The sequence below is a fragment of the Saccopteryx leptura genome, chromosome 3 (assembly GCF_036850995.1).
Source record: "Saccopteryx leptura isolate mSacLep1 chromosome 3, mSacLep1_pri_phased_curated, whole genome shotgun sequence".
Classification (NCBI taxonomy): Eukaryota; Metazoa; Chordata; class Mammalia; order Chiroptera; family Emballonuridae; genus Saccopteryx; species Saccopteryx leptura.
This window is the reverse complement of record NC_089505.1, coordinates 141,453,640-141,471,837: the sequence shown is the minus strand read 5'-3', so window position 1 is coordinate 141,471,837 and position 18,198 is coordinate 141,453,640. Positions and strand designations below refer to the sequence as shown.

The window sequence follows — 18,198 nt, the reverse complement described above, 5'->3', positions numbered from 1 at the left end:
AAATATAGTTATTTCAGGGAAAATTGATGCTGCTACAATGTTAAATCATTCCATTCATAAATATGCTGTTTCACTGAAATTACTCAGCTTTCTTTTTATACCTTTTAATGGAGTTTCAAAAATTCTTCCTTAAAGTTTTCATGTATTCTTTTTTTTTTTTTAATTTTTTTTTTCTTTTACAGAGACAGAGAGAAAGAGTCAGAGAGAGGGATACACAGGGACAGACAGACGGGAACGGAGAGAGATGAGAAGCATCAATCATTAGTTTTTCATTGCGCATTGCAACACCTTAGTTGTTCATTGATTGCTTTCTCATATGTGCCTTGACCACAGGCCTTCAGCAGACCAAGTGACCCCTTGCTCAAGCCAGCGACCTTGGGCTCAAGCTGGTGAGCTTTTGCTCAAACCAGATGAGCCTGTACTCAAGCTGGCAACCATGGTGTCATGTCTATGATCCCACACTCAAGCCAGTGACCCAGTGCTCAAGCTAGTGAGCCCATGCTCAAGCCAGATGAGCTAGTGCTCAAGCCAGTGACCTCGGGTTTTGAACCTGGGTTCTCTATGTCCCAGGCCGATGCTCTATTCACTGCGCCACTGCCTGGTCAGGCCTGAATCTCTTTATTTGGGGCTTCTTCACAACCTTCTTTTTCTGATTCATGTTTCTATCATCCTCTCTTATTTTCCTTCCTAGAAATACTTATTATGCTTATTCTAAGCTCTTCTTCTTCTGTTGCATTAGCTACAGTTCCTATGGCACAAGTTGTTACATTTGTTGCCTTACCCCCCACCCCGAACTTGTGCCCCCTAAGATTTCTCTTAATTTTCTTATTTGGGGTCATGCTTTATTTTCTTGGCCTGATCGGCAGCCTTGACCTTCATTTTTCTGTGTGGGTGTGAAAGCTCAGCTACAGCTCGCACTCCTCCAGGTAAGTGTAAGTTGGGAGGAGGAGCTTTTCAGGGTGATAAGCGCCAGGTCAGAGAGCCCGCAGTGACGCAACCTGAGTTCTACCTGTCCCCAGGTTCCCCATAGGTGTCCTTAGCACCTCCAAAACATACCCGTGCCTTTTTGTCTGGCACTGATCTTCATGGGAGAGTGGGGCTGTTAGTCTCTTCTGTAATAGCCAGGCCCACAGGGTGGGTGGCACAAGAAATCTCAAGGGACCAGCCAGCCCGCAGACACTCCGTGCTCTCAGCTCCTCTCTCCAGTAAGTTTCTAGGACTTCTTTGAAGATTCTCGGCCCTGCTCTCAGGGCTTACCTGCCCCACAGGAGAAATGCTCAGGCAATGATCACATCCCAACAACATAGGCAAGAAAAAGGAGTGCCACCAGAAAGTGCTACCGCAGCCCTCCCTCCATCACTATTCCCCACTGCACAGGCCCTCTGCCATCCTGTGGCATCCCGAGGGCTGGGCCCGGCAGTCAGAGCCTATAACCTGCCTAATTCCAGGAACTGGAATTCCCCAGCTGCCGTTCCTTTTTTATTTTATTTATTGTGACAGAGACAGAGAGAGGGACAGATAGGGACAAACAGGCAGGAAGGGAGAGAGATAAGAAGCATCAATTCTTCATTGCAGCTCCTTAGTCTCCTTAGTTGTCCACTGATTGCTTTCTTATATGTGCCTTGACCGGGACGGGGGGGAGCACAACTGAATAAGTGATCTCTTGCTCAAGCCAGCAACCTTGGGCTTCAAGCCAGCCAGCAACCTTGGGCTCAAGCCAGCGACCATGGGGTCATGTCTAGGATCCCATGCTCAAGCCAGCGACCCCGTGCTCAAGCCAGTGAGCCCCTGCTCATGCTGGATGGGCCCGTGCTCAAGCCGGCGACCTCGGGGCTTCGAACCTGGGTCCTCCATGTCCCAGTTCAATGCTCTATCCACTGCACCACTGGCTGGACAGGCTAGAATTCCCCAGCTGTGGTTCCTTTATCTTCATTAGCCTTATTATCTGACCTATTATGTCAGGATGTTTTTTTTTAATGAAATGCATTCATTCATTAAATATTTTTAGAGCACCTATGATTCACAAGACCCTTTGCCAGGTGACGGGCTAACAGAGCCAGGAGAGCCTAGCCATTGTTTTCTCTGGAATTAGCTAAGCAAATCAATTTGGCCTTGCTCTGCCTCTGAGTCACCACACTTGCCAGGAACCTGCCTGGATTTCCTCCCTCAAGGGGTCTTCCAGGGCTTGTTCTTTTCTTCAGATCTCTGCTCACAACTCACCTTCTCTCTGTGACCTTTCAAAATTATTCCTTTAGCCTCAGTCATTCAACCTCCCATCTCCCTTTTCAGTGAGAGCTTCTGAATAGAATTATGAAGTTCATGAGATATTTGGAAAAGTGACCACCTAAGAGACAGGTGGCCTGGTTTTCTCACCCAGCTCTGCCATTAATTGGATATATGATCTTGGCTAAGTTATTCCACCTCCTGGGGTCTAAGTCTCTGACACCTGTGTTGGCCTGTTTGTGACTCTACTGGCTTCTGATTGATCCCACAGTTTCAAGAATTCTTGAGCAGAGGGACTGGTCTCAGACGTGAAATATGTTTTACTTGTTAGCTGTGAGTTTGGCAAACATTCAGTTTTCATCACAAATCAACACAATCAGTCTTGTGCTTCTTGATGCACAAGGCTGTGGCAGGCACTTTTTATACTGAAGTTGTCCCTACTTCTCTCAACATCAACCTAATTCTGCCTGTCGGGGCATTATTTCTTTCCTTCCTAAATGGAAACCTATATATGTGAGCAGTGTGAACATATATTGAAAGAGAGGGAGACACAGAATTATTGTGCACTATTTCTACCGATCCTTCAGAATGTGTGAGTCAAAAGCCATCAAGGATGGGATTATGTGATTTGCTAGTCTTTCCAGGTGCACCACAACTTGTACTGAATGGTGAGGTGTGGTCTTAGGTGAGGCAAAAAGCTCTTGGGAATCCCAGATGTCCAGGACCACGGTCCTCTTAGAGAAAGCTCGGTGGTGGAGAACTGTTTCAGAGTCCTGTCTCCCTCCTCTACATGATCATGCTTAGTGAGACCCATCCTTATTTAACACTGTCCATTCTGAGAAGAAGAAGTGCTCCTTTAAACTCTTTTTGTCACTGGATCCCATTATCTTCCAGCTCCCCAGGGACTTCCTTCCATCGGTTAGCCCCTCTTCCTCCTCTATCTTCAAGTCTTCTACCCCTGATTCTTTTTATCAACCTCTACGCTCGCTCAGATCCCACTTTCAAACAGACCTTCGTCCCTGCTCACCAGCTCTCCCGTACCTGGCTACTGCCGACTTGTCTCTCCACAGCCTGCTCACAGGCTGCCTCCGCTTCAAGGCCAGACTTTGGCTCTTCTCAGTTTCTAGGGCTCTCTGGGAGCCTCTAACCTCACACGTCTCCTGCTGTACTACAGCGTGCTTGTTTATATATCTGCTCTCCCGCCTGACGAAATGTAACTGGAGGGCCCCAACAATATTGTTTTCAACTTATTGCTGGACTCCAGTATGCTCAATAAAGGACGGCTGAATGAATACAGGCGAGGCCAACCCTAAAATAACGAGTGTGTCATTTTGAGTTGTTAATAAATCTAAGTAAAGAGCCTGGAACAGGCCCGGAAAATTGATGTTTATATTCCCAATACTCATCTGCAGTGACGTTTGAAGTAAGGTATTCTGACATACTGCATTTTAACAACAGCAGGATACTGAACAGTGGTATGAGTTCAATTTCCCCCACAGAATTCACTTTTTAAATAAAAAAAAACAAAAACACTTTTTTTTAAATAGAAAAAAATATCTGGCAAAATGTTAATTAACATTTGTTAGATCTGAAAGTGGGAACATGGTTTTATGATGTTACTTTCTGAAAAAAATACTGCTATTTGTATTTTTAAAGTTTTATTTTTGTGTTTAAAAATTTTTTAATGACCCTGGCCAGTTGGCTCGGTAGACAGAGCATTGGCCTGGCATGCAGACGTCCCAGGTTTGATCCCTGGTCAGGGCACAAATGTGAAGCGACTATCAGCTTCTCTCCCCTTCCTCTCCCCCTTCTCTCTCTCACCCTCTAGCAGCCAGCGGCTTGATTGGTTCAAACATCGGCCCTGGGCACTAAGGATAGTTCAGTTGATTTAAGCATTGATCCCAGATGGGCTTGCTGGGTGGAACCTGCTTGGGGAGCATGCAGGAGTCTGTCTCTCAATCTCCCCTCCTCTCACTTAAAAATAGATGAAAAAAAATTTAATTTACTAAGCAGAAATTTTAAGCTTTTCCTCCCATAGTTAATGCATCTTTCCCTTCATGTTTCTGCCTCTGGTACCTATCCCATATGAGGCAGAGATCACCGGTGGCCTACCAAATACCCTCTCTTCATCTTCTTGGGCAATGCACCATTGCTGCCTGAAATATATTTCTGAGCCTCCTTTGCAGTTGGATGTGGCCAGGTGACTGATTTATAGAGTCAGTGACTGCAAGCGTGTTGTGACCTGGGGCAAAGCTCCTCAAGAGTGCGGGGGCAAGCCTTTCCCTACTTTCTTTCCTGCTGCCTACATGGACATAGCTAGAGCTCTGGCAGCTCCCTTGGACCATTTCCATCTGAGGATGAAAGCCAACTTGGCAGAAGGAACAAAAAGAAGGAGCCTGGAGTCCTGATGATGTCAATAAGTTGTCACACCAGCCCTGGCCTATTTCTCACTTCTTTAATGTGTGAGAATAAATAAGTCGCTGTCGTCAGGCCTCTGAGTAAGAGCGATCCTTACTCCTAAGAGTAATTCCTAACTCCTGTAACAACCCAAGGTTATAGCAATACTTTCTTGTATTTTCTTCTAGTTATTTTTTTTTATTATTCTATTATCTCTATGTTTATAGATATATGACCAAAAAGATACATAACTAAGATTTAACAGTATATATAAAATAATCATGTTTTGGTAGAAGCTTTTCAAAATAATAACTACTAGACTCATATGTAGAGAAAACTGTTACACTGAATTTTAAGGAAGGATCTAATTATAGTTTTATTCTATTAGGCATTTTTGGAAAAAGTTAGGACTTCTTAAAACACAGAATTTGAGAAATAGCATTAGTATCCGTTTTCTTGACTACTTATAGGCTTTTATCCAGAGAAGTGAGTTTTCAGAGATAAAACTATATAATGTGTATAGCTAGTTGGGAAGGTTTCAATGTAGATAATTGGATACCTGTCTAAATTTTTGGAATACAGAGCTAGCTGTAATATAGAAAAATATCACTATAGTTTCATTAGAGCCAGAATTTTGTTTTAATACCATTGGTTTAAAAATAATGTTTTGACTATAGGTGTAAGATGTTTTTGTCTAGAACCTGACAGCACATATGATTCTTGCTTCTGGAAAAATTAGCCAGATATTTGTTTTCAATTTAATGTAACTGATATTTCCTTAACACTTATTAAGCACCTGCTGTGTATTAGTCTCCGTATTTAATCTTACAGTGGCCTGCAAAGCAGATGATGTAATCCCTACTTTAGGGCAGGGAGAAGTAAAGCTCGGAGGTGTTAATTCACTTGTCCAAGGCCACTGACAGTCTGAGTAGAAATGACAGCCTCTGAAAGCAGTTAACTCCAAAGTCTAAATTCCAGTGCTTCTCATGCCAGGCCCTGAGCTAAGCCTGTGGAAGATAAGAGATGAGTAAGACAGTTTCCCACAGGCGATGTGAAAGAAAAGTTGGTACTTACCTGCTCCACACAGGTCCATTATATTAATACAAGTGGGCAGGGAACTGCCTTTTGAGTTAGCTGCAGACACAGCCACAGCCCCATTCTTAGTTCTGGGAATGACCCAGATCCAGGAGGTATGTTCTGTGATGTTCTGTAGTATGGCTTTCTCCCCTTCCACCTCCAGAAAAGTCACCTGATAGTGCAGGATTTTTCCTCTTGCCTCTGATGCACTCAGATTCTGCAACGAAACACATCCATTTACTGCGCATGCTCAGACAGGGTCGCTGGAGGCTCTACGCCTGGACCTCATGGCCTCTGCAGCAGGTGGCTGCATCTGAGTGGCCTTTTAATTCACACCCTCCCATCTCTTCTACTGCATACTTTATGCTGCCGTCTACCCCCAGCATTTACAGAAAAATGTCAATTAACAGTTTTTTCAAGTAAAAACACATTGACATTTTTTCTTGCTTCAAAATGAAACTTCCCAATAATAGAAAACTCAGTTATGTCCAATAGAACAAGAGCAGCATCTAAACTCAGAAGCTGTGGGATTTGTGTTCGAGCTCTACCAACCACCAGCTATGTGACCCGGGGCCAGGCACAAAGCCCCTCTCAATCACCATTTCTAACTGTGTGGCACACACACACACGTATAACTTTTTAAATAGAAAATTCAGTGCTGCTCGCAAAATCATAAACAAGATTTTTAAGAGCTTATCTGTTTCCCCGGAGTTCCAGAGGCGGAACTATTACTCCACTCCTGTGCATCCCCACTCTACGGCGCCTGCCACAGTTAGCCGAGTTCACCGAGTTCTCCATTCTTGCCACAGACACAGATGTTCAGTCCCACTCTGACAATTAAGCAAACAGAGCCCAAACTGGAAAAACAAAACAAACTCCTTTCAAATCAGCCATTATTATCTTGCTCTCATTATCCTTCATAGACACTTCAGGAATCTCATTCAATCTGATGGCAGAATGCTGGAAGAAGGGGGGAAATGCCAAATCATCCTGGAGCCAACAACCTTGCCCACTGACTGCTGTGAAACTCCAGGTGATCACAGTGATCTAGTAAACAGAGCTGTGGATCTAAGAGATGAGTGTTTGTTCTCAGAGAGTAGTAAAAGGCCTAGACCACACTTCTGCATTTTTCCTTCCATATCCCATATTTTAGAGCTAAAAATATCAATGAAAAGGTGAGTGTGGGGGTTGAGGTAGTTAGACAAATAAATGTGGGATTCTGTGAGTTATGCTTGTATAAAAACGTCAAGCTCAAGTTTTGGGATAAAGGTTAACCTCTCTCAGGAAACTGGTCTCCTTCTCTAAATTCAAAAACGGGCCAATGAGCCAATGGGTCCAATGAGTCAAGGGGTCCAATGAGCCAACGGGTCTAATGAGCCAATGGGAAAACAAGTATTTACCCAGCTGGCCTGGTAGCAACTGAAGCAACTGAAAACAGTATAGTTTCAGTTTTTTTAAAAAATTGCAACATAAAGTTTGCAAAAATTTATGTCATCCATTGCCCCTATGGCCCACATGGAATGGAATATCATCACAGAACAACAGAACAGAAAGGGAGTCTACAGATTAACAATTAATTCAACATTTCCTTTTACCAAGGAGACACTAAGTCCCAGGGAGATGAAGTGACTTGCTTAAGGCCACTCAGGGATTAAGAAAAGGGATGAGAATGGAATCCAGGGCTCCTGACTTCTAGACTAGTGACCCCCTGACTCTGACATCTGCTCCTCACGTTGTTGAGCCTGAGGAGATGAACTGGTAAGTATGGGCCACCATGTTTCATGGCTGGAAATCTGTCACTCTTCTGCCCCCAAGCTATAAAACTTTAATTGTGAGGTTGTGGTACTTTCTGACAGGGAACATCAACAATGTCAGTAATTTTGGGGAAGGTGGAGATCCAGAATTCTTTTTTTGTTTTTTCAGAGACAATGGCCCTGAGTCGCAAAGAGACAAACTGTGAACCCAGAAGAACTGCGACCCCAGTAGCCAGCTGGGTCTTTCCAGATGAACTTATTTTTATTTCAGTATTTATTTGGGTGAGTGATAAGGGAGAAACTATCGTGCCATGAGTTGGGAGCTTCATATCTATTGTTAGATGTAATCCTTATAACTCCCTACTCTGATGAGGGTGCTGAAGTTTGGAGTGGTTAAGAAACTGACTCAAGTAGTCCCCACGGACAAGTTATGTGAGTTTTAGTGCGCCCCCTGGTGGATGTAGGAGAGGAAGAGATGTCTGGACCGTTTCTGGCATCCCTGGGAGTGTCTTGAAGACCTGGTACTTCTTGTACTTCCTTGAGAAGTGCTGAAGCTGGTCTCAACCCAGTGTTGCCACTGTCATTGTCATCCTCTCCTATTAGTAAACGCTAAAAAAGGAAAAGCTGTCCTATTGCCTTTAAGAAAACTGTCCTTCAGTTTTCGTTCTGTCCTGTCCTGTGGGGAATGATTTAACTTCGTAAACAACCTTTCTAACTTGGGTTTGTCTGAGAAGCAATGAGTGAACGGCTCCCTCATAGACTTATTATAAGAGTTCTGCCTAAAAGGGCTCCCAGCATCAAAAACAACTCGATGAATATAATCCATGACAGAATAAAATCTAACACATGTCAGAATTCAGGGTCCCTGGTTTTTGTTTTGTTTTAAAGTACTGTATATTAGAAGAAAGGTGTTTCTGTTAATTCATAAATTATTTCTTCTTAGGACTTAAAAACATTTTTGTAAAGACTTTTTTTTGTTTTGTTCTGTTTTGTTTTGGGCAGATCCTTTGCTTTCTTGCTCTACCACATTGCAGCTGTGTGACCGTGGGCAAGTTATTGTACTTCTCTGAGGCTCCATTTCTGATCTGTAAAATCAGGATAGTTCTAAGTACAGCATGGGCTTATTGGAGGATTCAGTGCGCTAAGGGGAAGTGAACTGTTTCAAAGTGTACTTGGTGCATGACTGAGCGAGTTCCCTTCTCTCACTTACTCTGACTGAAAAATCATCATAATTGGCACTTCTCCCATCATATTCATATGACTCTTCTGTCAGTTGGTGGAGAGCCAAGCCATCTTGACTCGGCTTATACCACAGCTCCATCAGGAAGTCTCACCAATGTCATACAGTTGATTCCAAAGACATATAATTTGCGGCTTTCAGTTTGGGTACCTGGATTTCAGAACCCATGACTACCTTCAGCAACCCCAGTCCAAGGGAACAAGTGCCTCAAAGGACAACCCTCATCGGGAAGTTTTAAAATAACTGTATTGAAATGACTTATCTATGCATCTACCTTTCCACTAGCCTGCCAGCTCGCCTTTGCATCCTGTGTCATGTGCGATGTCTGCCTCCTATGATGGCTTAGTAAACTTTTCATTAATCTTCATAACAACCTCATGTGGTGTATATTATTATTATTTGCTGGTGAGGAAACTAAGGCACAGAGAGGTTAAGCACCTTGTTTAAGAACACACAGCCATTAAGTGGTAAAGCTGAAATGTAAACTCAGGAAGCACAGCTCTTGCTAGAGCAGCGGTTCTCAACCTGTGGGTCACGACCCCGGCGGGGGTCGAACGACCAAAACACAGGGGTCACCTTGCGACCCACAGGTTGAGAACCGCTGTGCTAGAAGATGAACTCTTAACCACTATGATGTTAGCACTTAGGAGACTCTTCCCAGATGTGTCCTACGCTGAACTGATTTAATTGCTAATCATACCCCGTGGTAGTTACCCCACAAAATTTTCATTCTGTTTTGCAGCTAGAAAACCAGTGGAATAATGGAAACTTTCATAAGAGCAAAACTTTAACTCCCTTTCTACCTCTGCTTTATTTTTAATTTTATTTTTAAAAATTTAATGGAATATATTGGAGTGACAGTAGTTTAAAAAATTATACAGGTTGCAGGTGCACAGTTTTACAACATGTCTTCTGTACACTATATTGTGTATTCAACCCCCACCCCCAAGTCGTCTCGGTCCATCACCATTCCTCCCCCACATCCTCTTCTATACCTCCCCCTCCCGCCCACACTGGCAATCACCACACTGTTTTCTAGCCTCTGTTAATTTTCTGCTGCCTTCTCTCTTATCTTCGTCTTCTCCATTCTGCTAGGTCCCCACATGGCAGCTGGTATAACCTGTGTAACTAGTAAGCCAGGGAAAGCAGCCTGTCCTGAAACGGGCTTCTGAAATGCTATGCCAGCCTGGGATGGGACAAGGTTTGGGGAAAGGAAGGAGATAGAGTTGAATATTGTGACAAACTACTGAAATCTCCCCACCTGCTGCTTTTGTATTTAAGTATTGACTCTGAGGTTGGATACATCCTATAATTACTAGATAAGGGCCTCAGGCTCCCAGCAGCCAGTCTTCCCCGGGGATTGACAATAGGCCTTTGTCAATATAAATCAAGATGCAAGCAGCACCGTCCACATTTCCTGAACAGTTTTCATATGAGAGGGCAAAACAATTCATCCCTTCAGTGCGATATGATGTAGGCTGGAATGTTCTTCATGCGATACAGAGAAACACAGGGGGAAACAGACACAGTGAATGTACTGAATAAGCTGCCTCTTGTCCCCACGGATTTTCTGGGGGCTCATTATTTTCTCTTTCTTCTTGTCTCCTTCTGTGGTTTGAGGTAGGTGTTTATCTAAATGAATTACTTCATTTAACAAGTGAATAAAAACCACCAAATCTTTCCCCCACATTTGTAACCAAGTGTTTCCTTCTTGTCTGTGCTGCTTGTCAAAGCCCTAGAGCTGCGCTGTCATCACAGGGGGGAGCCCCGAGCTGCAGGCGACCACGATGCCCTCCCCCCGTGGCCGGTCTGAACTGAGACGTGTGCTCTCTGGGGGGCGGACCCTCAGCCACTGCACTGGGCTGACGTTTAGGAGACACACTGGTTTTCAAAGACTTAGTAGGAAAAAAAAAAGGTAAAATAGCTCATTAATAATTTAAAAGGATGGATTACATGGTGAAACAAAACTATTCCATTTGGGTTAAATATCTTAAATATATATATATATATTAAATATGGCTATGAGAAAATATTTACATTACCAATGGTTGCCTCGCATTTGTAGTTTGCTTTATATTTCTATGGGATGGCACTTCACTGAAGTGATCCTTTCTTTATAGGCTGAATCCACAGTCCCCAGAGGGACTCCTGACAAATGTGCTTCCACCCTTGTCCTGGCTCAGCTGATCTTCTGAGGTCAGCTCAGTATTACCTTCTGAGAGGTCCTCTCTGGCTCCTTGTCCATCTCCCGGCTCTGCTGGGTGAGCCCGACCACCATTCCCCCCCATTGAGTCTTGAATTCCTCCTTAATGACTGAGTGCCTTCATCACCCCACTCCCACTGCTGTGCTCCTGCTGGACTGGGAGTTCAGGGTCATGAGGACTAGATTTGTCTTGTTCACTTCCACATCGCTGGCATGAAGCATGCACAGCATCTGGTACCAAATATATTTGTTTGAATGAACAAATGAATGGAGTGAATTCATCAGCTTTTACTTACATGTAGATATTTGTCTTCCAGACCCATGGCCTCAGCAGTAATTTCAGAAGGTTTCTGATTTTACTATGATTAAGATAGTGAGAAGATCCTGAAGAAATTAACAGAGGAAACTGGAAAACTTACCAGTTTACCCAATGTCATATCTTTTTATATACTATCTATCTATATAGCTATATCTCTTTCTATATCTATATCTTTTTCTATATCTATATCACCTATATCTATGTCCATGTCTATCTATATCTATATCTATACCTATACCTATATCCATACAAGGTGATTTTCTTCTTAAAGGACATATGCTGTATTAACTGAAGGGAAGTGTATTTGACTCATGGACTATAATGTTTAATCCAAGCAAAGGAAACAACATGAAACTTTGCAGAGAAGAAGACAGAGAAATCTGAGGGACAGGATTACTAAGAGCCTCCTATGAAAGCCTCTCGCACAAAATGGGTTGTTTGTGACAGAGAAACAGTTTCTAAATGTTACTGCATGTGCTGTTTTAACAATACCTGGTATTTTTATTGTATTTAATGGATTAGATTGTAATTTTTGGCTTAGAGAGAGAAAATACATTTTCTTTTAAAAATAACTATGGCAAAAATAGTACAGGATATTTTTGAGGAAATGCAGCTTTTAGGAGAAACCAAGAAGTGGGAAAATGAGTAACTCTGTGGGAACCAGAATAAAACACAAAGCTCTCCTTCACTCTCATACACACACTCACACTCACGCAGACACACACTGATACTCACACACATTCATACCCACACTCACCTCCACATGCACATCTTGCACACATTCACACTTATTCACTACTGTGGTCTGAATGTTTGTGTGTCCCCAAGACACACACGGTGGAATCCTAAGGTGAAACATGATGGAGTCAGGAGGTGGGGCCTCTGGGGGGTGCCGGAGCCCTCATGAATAGGATTAATGATCTTATAAAAAAGACCCCCCAGAGCTCCCTAGCCCCTTCCACCATGTGAGGGTACAGCAAGCAGTCTGCAACCCAGAAACACCCTTCTCCTGACCATGCTAGGACACTGATCTTGGACTTTCAGACTCCAGAACTTCGAGAAATAGATTTCTATTGTTTATAAGCCACCCATTCTATGGTATTTTGTTTTAGCAGCCTGAATAAACTAAGACATTCACACACATGTACTTATACTCACACACATATATATATACACACACACACATATCCAAACCCACACTCATATCCCTCACAGACATGAAAGATGTGTATTCACACATATTCACAAATACCTGTTGTATTCACACACACACACACACACACACACCACTCACATACACTCTCACATACACTCACACTCACAGACACTTCACACCCACACCCACAGGCCCACCGGGACTGTGCCCATTCAGCACTGGTTGTTCTCCTCTAATGTAAACATCCTGCAAAAATGAAAGGTCATCAGGTCATCTCACATCTGCCCAACTGTGAAAGAAACGTGCTCTCACTCTGTTCACAGACTAAGGGGGTTTTACTTGGGGTTTCCTTCGGTGCGAACACCTGAAATTTCCCTCTCTGCAGTGGTGGGGTGTCCCCTCACTGGGGTTCCCAGTATTAATCACAGTTTAGAAAAAACAAACCACCACACGCATGTCTTTGCCTCCTTTCCCCAGTAGGGGTCTAATTTGGGCCCCACCACAAAGCACCTGATCTGGCTGCAGCATTTCTTTCTAGTCTGACATTTCAGTGGGTTTCTTGTGTCATGGCACCACCCTGACCACCCTGTAAAGTCCCCAAGCCTGCCTGAAAGCTGCATGAGGCATTCCCTGGTGGACGGGTGGGACAAAAACGGTTCCAAACAGAAGGGGCAGTGATTGCTGCCAGGAAAGGCTCCCAGGAACAAACACCTTTACCTCTCATTGGAAATATTTCACCTCTCCAGACCTGTCTCCACATTTGTAAAATGGGTGGTGGGGCCGCATGCTGGTTAAGTTCCCTCCGGCTCTAGAGGTCCGTGATTCTGTGGTTCTGTGGTCCAAAGTAGGCCCGCTCATCTCAGTAACTGCTCAGTGTTTTATTCCCGGTCCCAGGCGCGTGGCCTATTTGGGGCCACTGAAGAAGCCCAGGATTTGGCAGAAAAGCACTCAACCCTGTGACAGTCCTGCAAAACGGAGGGCTAGATCCGGCTTTCTCTCACCCTCTCAGGCTGGACAGTCACGGATACGTTTGAAAGTTCCCTGTCATGGCCGCTATCAAGTTATAGAAGCTTCTAGTATTTGCATTTTTGCTCTTGTATTCAAGCATCTACAATTCTGGCTCCACATAAGGAAAGATTTTCTAACAATAAGAGAGGACTATCATGGCAAAGACTGCCCACAAAGTGGAATTTTCCCTGTCTCAGAAGGTCCCAGACATCTCTGTCTGTCCTGGCTGATATGGGAGCAATGTTCATGTCAGGAAGGGTGAGTTAGAAGAAGAGTCAAGTCCCTTTGAAATCCAAAACCTCATTTTATAACCTAAGCTCTGTGAGGATTAGGGGCAAGATTCAACTGAGAAGCACAGAAGAATTTACTAAGCACTGTTTACGCTGACTTAGCTCTGACACTTGTTTCAGAGAACCATGCTCACACCTGTTCTCTCTGTACCAGTGAGAAGTGCACAGGCGTGGCACTGGGTATGTGCTGCTGTCACCGTTAGGATAAAAATTCCTAATGTAGCAGCATTTAATTCTTCTTTGGTGGCCCCAGTGATTTTTCCATGTTTGTGTCCTCTCACTTCTAAGTCCCCACAATGGTCTCGTCAGTTACGCAGACACCAGTGTCCTTACCCGCGTTCCGCAGAGAGGAACCCTGGAGCAAAGCGAGTGGAGCGGGACTGAAAAACAGCGTATCTTTTCGGATCACCACTGAGGACCTTTGGGGAGGAGAAATCTTTATGGGAGGAGGAATTCCGGTTTTAACCAGTCACTGACTTGTGAAAACAAAAACAGAGAGCCAAGAACTGATCTGGGTTCTTCTATAATAGTAACCAATATGGCTGCTCTGATGTCTTGCTGTAAGGATTGTCTTGCTAGTGTAAATGGCTTCATTTTAAAATAAATTGTAAGCTGCCGTTTTAGTTTCAAAGAGCTTGATTATGACTTTCCCAGCTATTTATAGTAGTCTCCTCTTGTACCAGACATTTGTGTGTGTGAGAGAGAAAGAAAAAAAGTGGGAGAATGAGCTCATTTGTTGCCTGGCTCACTTCTTACTCTGAAGAAAATTGCAACTATCAAAATCTATCAGGCTAACCCCACCAGAGAACTTTACATTCATTACTCTAACCCTTCGAGCTCTGTGCTCATCAGCTGCCTAAGTCCAACGCTGTTCACTTACCCTTAGCTGCAAGAGGGGCAGTGAGAGGTTCTGGGAAATAAGAAGGAATAGAGCCACCCAAAAACCTCTTATTATGAGCATGCCAATCAGTAGTTCACTTCAAATAGCAAGTTCTTTCAGCAAAGATGAGTCATGATGTAGCAGAAAGAGTTCTGGCTCAGGTTTCAGCACAAGCTCTGCACTCCGCAGCAAGGTTATTTTGAGAAGCACTCGTCTCTGACCCTCAGGTTTTGTATTTGATCAGTGGGGATACCTAGTACTTACCTCATAGGGTTTGGTAAGGATTAAATGAAACGATAGTGCCAGTTTTCAGCACTCTGTGAAACTTTCCCATCCTGTAAATGACATTAGGCTGCACTGTTTTCTGGGAGGTTGTTGGATTTACTGCTGTTTTACTGCTATTCCTGAGGAAGAGCTGCTTTCCATTCTTATTCGTGTTATTTTCTTGGCTATTATTTGTGTTCCTGAGGGAGGGCAGCTTTTCCTCTCCCTTTTCAATGACTATAGAAAATGTTTTCCGCTTGACCGCTGGTGGCACAGTGGATAGAACATTGGCCTGGGACACTGAGGTTCCAGGTTCAAAACGCTGAGGTCGCTGGCTTGAGCGCAGGCTCACCAGGTTGAGCGCGTGGTTACCTGCTTGAGCAAGGGATCATTGACATGACCCCAAAGTTGCAGGCTTGAGCCCAAAGGTCACTGGCTTGAAGCCCATGGTCTCTGGCTTGAGCAAGGCGGTCACAGGCTAGGCTTGAGCTCCCCCGAGTCAAAGCAAGTATAAGAAGCAATCAAATCAATGAACAACTAAAGTGAAGCAACTATGAATTCGTCCTTCTCTCTTCTACCTCTCTCTCTCCCTCCCCTCCCCTTTCTCTCTCTCAGAATCAACAACAACAACAAAATGTTTCTAAATACCCACATCTGCCGACTGCACGAGGCAGGTGGCATGGTCACTGCTGGGCACACTGTATATAGAAGAGAGGGGTGGGCAGAGAGGGGACAAGAGTCAGAAGAAAGGATGTCGTGGGGTCAGAGGGTGGACGTGCTTGGGGGTGGAAAAGGACCTAGACGAGCAAAAGACAAGGAAATGGAGGAGGAAATGATGTGATATGTGGAGGAAGGAGCCCAGTGCTCTCACCCTTATTGGTGAAAGGAAATGATGTTCAGTCAAATATCACGAAGATATGGCTGAGAAAATGAGCTCCAACACCCTGAAGCCTCATGAAAGCCACTATGGAATGGAAAGGCCTTTTTCTATCCTTAAAATGTATTGTTCAAATATATAAATCCCTTTATATGTCAATTAAATCTCAATAAAAACAAAATTTAAAAAAACCCATAAATATATAATTCCCCTGAATTTTAAGTTGACACTGAAAACTTACCTTCCAGAAAAGAGAAATCTGCTGTCTACTGTAGTCGATGTTCTGTTTCGTATACCAGACATCTAATGTCCCAGTAGGCTCTGATTTGAAAGGGAAAGAACATATTTTCATGTATGTGTGTGTGTATATATATATATATATATATATATATACACACACACACACAATTTAAAACCTTTAAAAGTCAATGAGTATTTTAACACATAATTCTGGGAGAATAAGATTATAAAATCCTTTCAATTCTCTTTTTGCCCCAGTATTTTTTTTCTTCTTTTGTTAAACCATGAACATGTGCATCTTTGGCCATAGAAAGCTCACAGTTACCTTAAAAACAAATTTTTTAAAAATGTTAAGGAGAAAATTATATTCCTAACTTACTCTTGACACATATATTAATAAAATAATTATTTATTTTTCATTGGAATGCATAAAGAATTCTCTGTCAAAAATAAAAACAGCCTGACCAGTCGGTGGCGCAGTGGATAGGGCATCGGACTGGCATGCGGAAGACCCAGGTTTGAGACCCCCGAGGTTGCCAGCTTGAGTGCAGGCTCATCTGGTTAGAGCAAAGCTCACCAACTTGGACCCAAGGTCACTGGCTCGAGCAAGGGGTTACTTTGTCTGCTGTAACCCTACGGTCAAGGCACATATGAGAAAGCAATCAATGAACAACTAAGGTGTCGCAGCAAAAAACTAATGATTGATGCTTCTCATCTCTCTCCGTTCCTGTCTGTCTGTCCCTAACTATCCCTCTCTCTGACTCTCTCTCTCTGTCTCCATAAAAAAAAAATAAAAAAATAAAAAAAATAAAAACATTGGCTCTGGCCAGTTGACTCAGTGGTATAATATTGGCCCAGCATGTAGATATTCTGGGTTCGATTCCTGGTCAGGGCACACAGGAGAAGCGACCATCTACTTCTCTACCCCTCCCCCTCTTTTCACTCTATCTCCCTCTTCTCGCACTGCAGCCAAGGCTCCACTGGAACAAACTGGCCCGGATGCTGAGGATGGCACCATGGCCTCCACCTCAGGCATGAAAATGGCTGTGGTTGCAATGGAGCAACGCCCCAGATGGGCAGAGCATTGTTCCCTGGTGGGCTTGCCAGGTGGATCCCGGTTGGGTACATGTGGGAGTCTGTCTCTCTGCCACTTCTCACTTTTAAAAAATACCAAAAAAAAAAAAATAAGATAAATAATAAATAAAAACATACATCATAAGAAAAACATTTTTTGAACCTGCAGAAGTACAAAACCCTTTGTGTTCATCTCTACTCCTGATCTAATGTTGAACTACAATTATTTGGTTTTATGATCATTAGACAATGATCTACTTGAAAGGAAGGTTTATCTCATGCATCTTAATATTTCTCCTACCCAGCACCATGCTTAGAATGTAACAGACTCCCAGTAACTCTTTGTTAAATGATGAATGAAAAAATCAGGCAAAATTAATTACTTGATGCTAAAGTATAGGCTGAACTGATGAAAAAAAATAACCATCAATCTATAAGACAATGGTCAAATATGATGTAATATGAGAAAGTCAATCAAACATGCCTTGAAAAGAAACTAAATCAACCACTGTGGGTAAGAGAGAGAGAGAGAGAGTGTGTATGTGTGTACATGTGTATGCATGCATGTGTGTGCAAGTGGGTGAAATAGTTTTATTTCTCCCACTATCAGATTTGTTCTGATTTATAGCCAGGGGTGAAATCAAATAAGCAACCCCTGAAATTGCACCAACCTAACTTATTTAATAGTTACACTTAGAGTGTAATTATGGTGAGGCTATAATGTTTCCAGAAAATTAAGTTCCACCTGCGGAACAGAAGATGAAGACAAGCAGCCAAGGAGAGGGAAGAGGAAAAGGAAGGGAAGCACATGTCCCAGCACACACTGTGGGCAGGTCCCATGTGGGTCCGTTCACAGCTACACCTCGTGTCTCCTCACTACTGTGACAAACGTAGCTTTAGTGCAGTGGTTAACGTGAGCTTCAGAGCCAGACCATCTGGGGAAAATCCCAGATCTGTGGTCTTGAATAAATGTTAACCAAATCTTTAAGCCAGTGTCCTCATCTGTCAAATGAGGATCATAATTCTGTACATCACATGGGCAGTTGGGAGAATTTAAATGACTAGAAGAGTGTTGATACATGGTAAACAGTAACATTAGCTGTTGTTTTCTTCACTTGAAAATGAAAGTGCTGAGAGACAAAGGAATTGTTCAAGGTCCCAGAACTAATCATCAGAGAAGCCAGGCTTTGAACACA

General features: G+C 43.3%; 1 protein-coding gene across 1 annotated transcript in view; it reads right to left on the bottom strand.

Moving 5' to 3' along the window:
* IL12RB2 (interleukin 12 receptor subunit beta 2) overlaps positions 1-18,198 on the bottom strand; it is an 83,180-nt gene that overhangs the window by 29,446 nt on the left and 35,536 nt on the right. Inside the window, exons 8-9 of the mRNA XM_066376504.1 lie at positions 15,930-16,009; positions 5,695-5,914 (exon numbers count right to left, since the gene is read on the bottom strand). Of these exons, the coding sequence (XP_066232601.1) occupies positions 5,695-5,914; positions 15,930-16,009 (300 nt within the window). The remainder of the gene's footprint in view (positions 1-5,694; positions 5,915-15,929; positions 16,010-18,198) is intronic.